The 10,432-nt window shown below is 36.9% G+C and overlaps 1 protein-coding gene across 1 annotated transcript in view; it reads right to left on the bottom strand.

The window, feature by feature from the left end:
• Nucleotides 1-5,405, bottom strand: part of LOC107298067 (ras and Rab interactor 3-like) — an 18,642-nt gene extending 13,237 nt beyond the window's left edge. Inside the window, exons 1-2 of the mRNA XM_015827429.1 lie at nt 5,264-5,405; nt 4,925-5,056 (exon numbers count right to left, since the gene is read on the bottom strand). Of these exons, the coding sequence (XP_015682915.1) occupies nt 4,925-5,056; nt 5,264-5,405 (274 nt within the window). The remainder of the gene's footprint in view (nt 1-4,924; nt 5,057-5,263) is intronic.
• Between the last annotated feature and the right edge of the window lie 5,027 nt (nt 5,406-10,432).

Genomic DNA, 10,432 nt, shown 5'->3' with positions numbered 1-10,432 from the left:
CTGGTGCTTCTACAGGGATTTCTTGGGCCCGTGAGTAGGTGCCAAAATCATTTGAAGAAACTTGTCAGTGTCATCATAAAAACATACAATAATAAATCTGGGCTGCAAAAATGCAAATTACTAGCAGCAAAGACATAGAAAAAAATTGCTTCTCTTTGCTGCTATCTAGTGATCATTTATATTACAGTAGAGGTCCAATAAAGCTCATTTAATTTTCAAAGACATACTGAATGAGGAAGATGAATATTCTTGAAATAAAACAGTTTTTATTTCAACTGATCAAAAATTATATGTTCTTTTTATGCTGCTATTTATTATTGTTATTTTTACCTATCTCCTTCATTTTCGAATGGCAAAAATAACACATCTTCAGAGAAACATATACAATCCCAGTTCCTCCCAGTCACAATGCTATATAGGTAGTCCTTGATTTACAACAGTTCGTTTAATGACTGTTTGAAGTTACAACGGCACTGAAAAAAGCAACTTATGACCATTTTTCATACTTATGACCATTGCAGCATCCCCATAGTCACTTGATCAAAATTCAGATGCTTGACAACTGATTCATACTTATGACCGTTGCAGTGTTCCAGGGTCATGTGATCACCTTTTGTGACCTTCTGACAAGCAAAGTCAATGGGGAAGCCAGATTCACTTGACAACTTAACAACCGTGGCAAGAAAGGTAGTTAAATGGGGCAAAACTCACTTAACAAATGTCTCAGTTAGCAAGAGAAATTTTGGGCTCAACTGTGGTCGTAAGTCAAGGACTACCTGTACAGTACTCTAAAAACAGTTATAAAAATCCAAATGATCACTGGATGGAAGTAAAAGTCTACAGAGAATTCAAACATTTGAGCTCTCCACATCAAATCTGAAATACAGCCCTAATATAAATACATACATAAAAATAAAATGTATTATTATTATTAGTTTATAATAACAATAACAACAATAATAAAAAAGTTGGAAGGGATTTTGGAGGTCATCTAGTCCAACCCCCTGCTCAGGTAGGAAACCCTGTACCATTTCAGACAAATGGCTGTCCAATCTTTTCTTTAAAACTTCCAGTTGGGGAAAGCCTTCTAACCTGACAGGAGAAAGGCTATATTTCACTGATCAGCCCAAGCTACTTGCAACCAAAGCCCAAAAGAACTAACCAGCACAACAGTAAACAGCATGCTTGAAACTGGGTGAGGAATCTGATTTTCCCTTTTCTATTCTACACTTAACTTCCTGGAAAAGATCCCCAAGAAGCAAAATACCTCCGAAAGTGAAGGAGGGGGACTTCTGCCCCACCCTTATACTAATGGAAGCGGTGAATTAAAATTTCCATGGAGGATCAAAATACTGTATATGGCAGTGAAATAAATTTATAAACTTGAAAGCTAAAATTTAACTTTGGACAAGTTTAAAATTGTTGAATGGTTAAGACTCTCATTTTAAAGACCATTGTTCATATTGAAAACTAAATAGATGCTGACACCTAGTGGTGGACGAAGATTATGACAGTGATGATCTCCATAGAGAACTTGCCAAAACCTGGGAAAAGCTAATCTGTGTTTATGACCTTCAAAGCTTTAATAACAAAGAAAAGCTATGACAAAAAAAAGACAACAATCTGGGCTGCAGACAAAGAGAGAATTATAAACTTTAGAAAAAAATAGTTTTTGAACTCTTTGGATTACAAATATCTATTTAAACGGGATTCTAAAGCTATTTGCAGATAAGAAGGAAAATTTCAACTTTTGGCCATCATGGATCAGAGATGTAGATAGAACACACCAAGAAAACATAAATATCTCTCAGGAGGAGATATATAGTATACTGCAATTAATTCAAACAACAATGAGTTCAAATCACAAAGAAATCCAAAATAAATTTGAAAATATAAATCAATCTATTTCTAAGTTAACTCTACAACAACAAAAATTCCAGGAAACAACAACAGAGAAGGAGCATACAAAACAAATAAGTGGACATAAAATTGAAAATAGAGGCTGAAAGATGGAACTTAACAAAGCAAGAAAACATGATTTAATCCTAGTGGGAAAAAATCCAAGAAATGGAAAAGAAATGGAAAAAACAGCTCATCCCTTAAAACTACAAAATAAATCTGAGGACAAAAAACCAGATTGGATAAAATGAAATGTATAGATGTTGAAACATCAAAGAGAAAGGAAGTGATAAGAAAAGCAGAGAAGAAGAAAAAGAAAAAGATTTTCAAGAAACATGGAAAGGCAAAAGCGTCATATAAAGACACTTTACTCAATTTACTTCTTATACCTACAGCAACAGTTATGAATATATGGAAAACTTTTTGATTCAGCAAAACACATTGATCAAGAAAGATACTGGTCAAAGGAAAAAGATTAAAGTGAAAATTAAGAAAATAGATGATGGGATCTACTAGAGAGAATATTTAAAAAAGAAATATTTGTTTGAATATGGTTAAAGAAATAGAAAAGATTCTGAATATATACAGTAGTGGCCAAAATTGTGGAAACCTTTTGGGAAAAGTGTATTTTTGAGGTTTGATGGCTAATAACACCACTTTTTTTTTGAGTAGTACCATAAAATTATATATCAATGGAAAGATAATTTAATCAAGAATGTAATGCAACAAAGTTTGTTCAATTATCTGTATTGTATTCTATGAAAAGCTATAGCCAAATGACCAGAAAAAGGAAGCACAACTTGCTTAGGTTGATATCAGGTAGCTTTCCTTCATCTGATTGTAGCCAATGAGCATGTTTAGAGAGCCAATCAGGTGTCATCTTGTTTTGGCAATGAGCCAATCAGATCACAGTAGGATTCAGTTATTGATGTCATGTATTGAAGCTGAGAGGAGGAAATTTGTCAGTGTGTTATGTGATCGCTATCAAGTTGGTTGGTTTTTTTGTGTTCTTTCATTTAGTGAGCTTGTAAAACGTAATAAAATTAAAGTAATGGTACAAAGAGTTGACTGGTTGCCCAGAAAGCGATGTAAAATAGTATTATTAAGTGAAGAAAGAAGAAAAGAAATAAATTCTTCTAATTTATAAAGAAATTAGAAGAAAAATTGGTGGAAACTTAACCAAAGGTGGCATTTCTACTGTACACTTTTCCCAAAAGGTTTCCACAATTTTGGCCACTACTGTATGTCATTCTAAGAGGGATGAATTCCTTAAATAATACTGTATGTTTCCCCCCTTTTTATTTTATTTCTTGATATAAGTAATATAATACTGTTGAAATGGTTTAGATGAAGGAAATGTTTTAGATAATTAAATGTGTTTGAATTTAGGGAAATTATAATGTATCAAAAAGAAAAAAATGTTTTGAATCCTGTTAAAGGATTAGATGACTAGACACATTAAATGGAATATTTAAAGATTAAATATTAAAAAGAATAAGAAATTTGGGGAATGAATATATATTAGCTTAGGAGGAATATATATATATTAAGTAGTATTTTACTTTTTATGTTTCTTTACTCTTGCTCTCTTTTCCTTTTGTTTACTGTTTTTATCTATTCTTTAAGAAATGTAAAAGTGTTGAGATGGTTTATATGGGAAAAATGGATTTAAATCTTTAAATGTAATTAACTGTTGAGAAAATCTTAACCAGCAAGAATACTTTGAACTTTATGGGAGAAACAAATCTAAATAAGGACTGTAACAGGATATAGGAGGAGGCAACCAGAACGATTAGATAGAAAAGAAATATTATATTGATGTGATCATTATTTCTAGGAACATTGGGGGAAAATCATATATGTAACTGTTATTTATCAAAATAATAAGAACTGTATTAATTCAAGGTTTGCAAAGAAGATATTTTGGAGAAAAGGGGGATTATGGATTATAGAAACCCAGGGCTTTTTTTGTCATAGAACGCCCAGAACGGAGTTCCGGCACCTTTTTTGGATGGGACTTTGTAGGGTAGGCAAAGCAGGTTGTATGACGTGTGTGAGTTCTGGCACCTTTTTTTTTTTTTTTTTTTTTCAAAAAAAGCACTGTAGAAACTAATTGTTAATGATTTTTCTTTACAAATGTAAACCCAACAAACACACTGTTTACCAACTATTAAATGATTTGCTTTTTTTTAAAAAATCAATAAAATATATGGGGAAAAAATAAAAATACATCTAGAAAGAATCAATTGTCCCACACGAAATATGAAGCCCTGAATGGATGTTCAGTGAGAATAAAATAGCTTCCTTTAAGTTGTGCCTGATTTTCTGTGACATCATGGAAACATCCATATAATCGTCTTGGCAATGGTATGGAGGTTGTTTGCCCTTCTCTTCTTCTTTCTAGTCTAGCCTAGATTGCTTAGTTCCTTGAGGGCCTCCCTATGTAAAACTGAACAGGATTGATCCTACTTAGCTTGTGAATATTAGCCAACATAAAAATAGTTTATTAGGCATGTTCCATTTTACTCTCATTGATATGTTTTACCACCACCACAGGTAGGAGCCATATGTTTTTCATTCCACCTCAGAAGGATGTAAGGCAGGGTGGTCCAACCTTGGCAAATTTAAGACTTGTGGACTTCAACTCCCAGAAATTTCCAGCCAGCATGGAAGTTGAAGTCCACAACTCTTAAAGTTGTCAAGCTTGGACACCCCTACTGTAAGGCATAGTGCTTCTTTAGTGACATCACCAAGAAATATATGCTTGTAAATTTTGTTTTTCATTTGGGGTTAGGTTAGGGAGGTTAATGTGGATTAAGTTTATCTGAACCTTTGTGCACGGATCTTGTTTTTTGTTTTGTTTTTTAAAAAAAAATCCGAGAAATTTTTTGAATGTTTGTATTTTTCATTAAACATGCAATGTTGATAAGATCTGGAGGGTGTAGTAAAGGATCTGGATAAGCCTCATGTGGCCTGCAAATTGGCCACTCCTGCATTGCATCAATACACTGGAGTTCTTCCATACCTTCGCCCAGCTGCAGAGCAGGGTCCATAAGTTCCATCATATACTCTACATTGAGAATCATCTCTGTCAGGTTACTGCGGGCCAGAACATACATGAGCACTGGAAGGAAGTCATCTGCCCCATGAGGCTTCCCTAAAAGGAGAACAGAGTTGATTCACTCAAAAGTTTCTGTGTGGGAGAGAAAAAAATGCTTGAACTTAAGGAAGTTAAGTTAGTTGTGCAATCCAAATAACCAGTTCATGAATTAACCAGGCCTTATCCAAATCATTGCAGAGCATTTGGTTCTTACAACTGCTAAAACGTGAATTAGAATAAATGCTTCTGATGATATAAATATACAAGTTGATTTGGTTGCAATCCAGATTTCTAGGGTTCTTTCACTAACGTCATTATCTTCATCAGATTTGGAGAAATTGTCTGAGGTATGAACCCAAGAACAGCATAGTTTGATGATTCCAAAAACTGTTCCCATAACTGCCATCCAGACGCTCTGAGGAGTTCATAGACAGGACATGATGAGAGTCATCCTCTCCTTCTCCCTAATGACTAGTACAGGGGTAGACAATCTTGGCTCTTTTATGACTCGTGGACTTCAACTCCCAGAATTCCTGAACCAGCATGGCTCAGCTTGGAAACCTTTCCCTTTCCCCTCAGCATGGCTGGCTCAGGAATTCTGGGAGTTGAAGTCCACGAGTCATAAAAGAGCCAAGGTTGCCTACCCCTGGACTAGTATGCCACCTCTAGCATTAAATATAACATTTTGACTCTGTACTTCAATGAATTTACTTCTTTCCCTTTTAAAGCTAAGTTGGTAGTCACTACCTCATTTCATGGCAGCAAATGATGTATGCTATATGAAGAAATAGTACTCAGTGTTTTGTGTTACAAAAATACATTTTTGCAGCGTAGGAGTGCTGCTGTAACAGTGCTCCATTACAGACAAACATAGTGTGTGGAAAGGAATAGAATTATGACCAGCTAGTATACCGTGAAATTATGGAAAGAATTATGTTATAACATAAAAAATGAACATCTAACTATGGAAGAGATCTGACTATTGTAAATGCTTATTGTGCAGAAGTTTAGACAAAATATGACAGTCAAACTGAGTTCAAAAGTATACCAATATTGAAGTGACATGCTATGAGATAATCTTCTGTTTCCAGATGTTCTCACCAATCACAGTCCAAAACAGATTAAATCATGCTTTAAGCCCACCATAATCAATAGGCTTAAGCATGCTTAAGTGGATTTTAGAACACAGCCATTGGATTTTTTAAAAATTTCCCTATATGTCAGAAAACCTCAGAATAAATTGCTTTTCAAGCTGAGAGTTATACTCAGATGCAGCCTTAAATACTCTTTTATGCAAAACTCAAAAAAAAAAACGAGAATAAATGATAAAGGGAAAATCCCTAGGATAGGTGGCAGAGCTTACAAGCATTAAGGCTTCCTTTATAAATTGTATCTTATGTTATCAATAGAATTTCATAATATTAAAACACCTTGTTTTGCAAAAACATAAAATATGATTGCTAAAGAGAAGAAAGGCTTCATTATTCCAATAATCTTTGGTGAATTTTTTTCTTTGTACTATATTACCGCATTCTGTGACTTCAGAGGAAGCTTTCTTGGGTGTGGCTAGAGAGTCAACAGAATGACACACCAGTACTTGATACAAGGTGTTATAATGATAGAAGGGATGCAATAGAGTAATTGAGTCTCCCCTCACTCCAATTTTCCCAAATATTAGCACCTAGGTTCATCCATCATATATCTCAGGGGTGTCAAACTTGCAAGGTCACGTGACATGTCACAATGTATCGTGACTTTTTTGCCATTGCCGGCAATGGGGTGGGCGCGTTTTTGCTATGATGCATCCGGCCTGCTGGCCGGCAGTTTGACACCCCTGATATATCTGAACAGAGAACTAAAGCAAATCTGGAGTATGCAATTTGTTCTCTTATGCAATAATTGTACTGATTTGGATCATTTGGAAAGAACTAGATAAATTAACTGGGAAAAGAACTATTAGTGGTTGCTAATTTCTGTAATGGAAGTTTTGCTTCCAGAATCTCAGCCATGACTTAAATACTAGCTGCCAAAAACAATAATGAAATCCAGTTGGGTGACCTTGGGCCAGTCACTCTTTCGCCGCCCAACTCACCTCACAGGCTTGTTGTTGTGTGGGAGAAATAGGAGGAGGAAGGTGTGTTGGATATGTTCACTGTTTTGAGTTATTTGTAAAAAAATAATAATATAGGAGATAGAGAGAGGAGGGGAATATAACTGCTTTTAAAATTATTTCTTTTCCTTTTCTGAGTATTTTTTATTGAACTTAGATACACTATTAGGGTTAACTATAGATTGAAACATTATTGATTTTTTGGGTAAGTCTTCTTTAAGATTTCCTTACCCCATTGCTCTTTTGTAAATCATTTGAACTCCACCCAGAGAAAGTTGCAATTAGTCACTGGGCATTTCCTCATAGCCATGTTGGCAGTCATTCTTCCCATCTCTGATTCAGTAGTTATATATACTGGCATAAATTACATTGCCCAGATGGCTGAACTATATTCTGTTCCAGTACTAAGGCTTGAATAGAATAGAATAGAATAGAATAGAATAGAATAGAATAGGATAGGATAGAATAGGATAGGATAGGATAGGATAGGATAGGATAGGATAGGATAGAATAGAAGCTGGAAGGGACTTTGGAGGCCTTCTAGTCCAGCCCCCTGCTCAAGCAGGAGAACCTATACCATCTCAGACAAGTGGCTGTCTAGCCTCTTTTTAAAAATCTCCACTGATGGAGCACACATGATTTCTGGGGGCAAGCTATTCCACTGGTTAATTATCCTCACTGTCAGGAAGTTTCTCCTTAATTCCAGGTTGCTTCTCTCTTTGATCAGTTTCCAACCATTGTTTCTTGTCCTGCCCTCTGGTGCTTTGGTGAATAACGTGACCCCATCTTCTTTGTGGCAGCCCCTCAAATACTGGTATACTGCTATCATGTCTCCCCTGTTTCTTTAGACTAGCCAAACTCAAGTCCTACAGCCGTCCTTCATCTCTTTTAGTCTCCAAGCCTTTGATCATCTTAGTTGCTCTTCTCTGAAGTTTTTCCAAACTCTCAACATCTTTTTTTTGTGATATGGTGATCAAAATTGGCTGCAGTATTCCAGGTGTGGTCTTACTAAGGTTTTATAAAGCGGTACTAATACCTCGCGTGATCTTGATTCTATGCCTCTGTTTATACAACCCAGGATTGTATTAGCTTTTTTGGCTGCTGCTGCACATTGCTGGCTCTTGGTTAAGTGATTGTCCACTAGGACTCCAAGGCCCATCTCACTGTTTTTAAGCCAGGTCTTGCCCAATCTGTACCTGAACCTTTGATTTTTCCTGCCTACATGTAAAATTTTGCTTTTTTCCATATTAAAACTCAATTTGTTGGATAGGGCCTATTGTTCAAGTTTGTCAAGATCTTTTTGGATCCTGAGTTTGTGTTCTGGGGTGTTGGCTACTCCTGCCAGTTTGGTGTCATCTGCAAACTTGATGTGTTCCCCTTCAATTCCCTCGTCTAAGTCATTGATGAAGATATTGAAGAGTGCTGAGCCTAAGACAGAACCTTGTGGTACCCCACTGCTTACTTCTCTCCATGTGGATGTAGTGCTGTTGAAGACTACTCGTTGAGCACGATTTGCCAGCCAGCTATAGATCTATCTGGTGGTGATGTTGTCTATTCCACCTTTTTTTAGCTTACCAAGGAGTAGGTTGTAGTCTACTTTATCAAATGCCTTACTGAAGTCTAAGTATACTACATCCACAGTATTTCACTGGTCTGTTAGTTTAGTCACTTTGTCGAAGAATGAAATAAGATTGGTTTGGCATGATCTGTTTTTAACAAACCAGTGCTGGCTGTTAGTTATAACTGTTTGCTTTTAGTTCTTCGCATATCTGTTTTCTGATTATCACCCAAGATTCCGGCAACTTCAACTCCCTCTAGATTGGTCCTTATAGTTTTAATATGGGATAATGTAAGGGCAATTATTGGTGCACTTTCCTGGCTGCATCTTCTCTTCACCCAGCATCACTTGCAGTCAGGAAAAGCCACTTCCAATTGCTGCTTTTAACGTATAGTGGGACAGACCTGGACAATTGTGGGGAGGTCCCTGGCATGGAGACTTTAGCCATCTTTCAAGATTTCCTACTGATAGATCATCAATGTTGGAAAATCCACATTGCTGACCTGCTGCTCAGGCTGTTTCTGAAAATTAGTCTATTCTTCCAGTAGAGCATTACATCTTTGTCTCAAAATAGCTTAGTTGACAGATCAGTGGATTAGAGAAAGGAGTTGGGAGACATGGTATGGAGCAACACCTTCTGTTTTATTACACACCCGTTCTCCACTTCAGTGACCTATCAGACAGGATGGAGGAGTGGCAAAGAGCACCAGCTGATCTCCCTCCCATGTCCCTCCACCATCCCTTTGAAGTGTTGTTTTGAGACAAAATTCAAATTGCCATATTACTATGGGTTATCATATATTTTAAGCACAAAGCATATATGGGACCTTTCCCCAATGCAGAGCTGAAGTGGTACCCACCCACCCTTGAGTCTGTAAAAAACCAATTATCAGTACAAAATGAACATCTCTGGTGACAGTCCTTCTGAGGAATACTGCCTAGCGTTACTTGACCTTCCTCCAAAATAATACGTTACAAAGCCTAAAACATTTTACACATTCTGAGGCTGTGGTCAGATGTGTTAATGTAAGGGAGGAAATGCTGCTTCACCACAAATGCAGCAAAGAACCACTCAAAGCTGCCTCAGTCATGGGCTGTGGAAAAAGATAAAATCAGTGGCATGGGAACACATTTGAAAAAAATAGTGCCGCTAAGTATGATGCGGTTAGAAGGAAGGAAGGGAACACAAGTTATCTAGAAAAAATAGAGGTTTTATACTATCTTTCCCAGACTTGGGGTGCCCAGATAAGGGGTACTCTCGAAATAGTTCAGGCCAGTTCATGGTTGTTAAATTATCTGCACATATTAGAACCTCAGATGTGCCCTGCTGGGCATGGACCAAACCATGAGTGGGAAAAGAAATCTGAAGTGTGTTTGACGGGAATTATGCTTTGCACACACCAATAGGACTGTACTCTGGGCTCTCTAGAGCAGGCTGAGGAATTCTGGGAGTTGAAGTCCACAGGTCTTAAAGTTGCCAAGATTGAGGAACCCTGCTCTAGAGAGCCATTTAGTTCAGGCAAAGGGGAAATGACTGAAGCTTCTACTATGCTTTAATTGTGTGCGAACACTTCTTGTTGGCACGTGTTGTAAAGTGCAAATAGTGGTCCACAGCTGGTGAGTGCTGGAGAGACAGATTGTAATCTCTAGTATTTGTCATTCTGGGAAGCAAGAAAGGAAAGAGAAGAATCTGCCTGAATTCTCGGTCTCCTCCCTCTGACCAAATTAGCAGCTGTAAATCTTTCAGGGGTTCCTTCAGTGAGGT

This window comes from Protobothrops mucrosquamatus, unplaced genomic scaffold (genome assembly GCF_001527695.2).
Source record: "Protobothrops mucrosquamatus isolate PMUCROS unplaced genomic scaffold, P.Mucros_1.0 scaffold3688, whole genome shotgun sequence".
In the NCBI taxonomy this organism is placed as follows: domain Eukaryota; kingdom Metazoa; phylum Chordata; class Lepidosauria; order Squamata; family Viperidae; genus Protobothrops; species Protobothrops mucrosquamatus.
The sequence above is the reverse complement of the archived record's forward strand: the minus strand, read 5'-3'. Positions and strand labels throughout refer to the sequence as shown.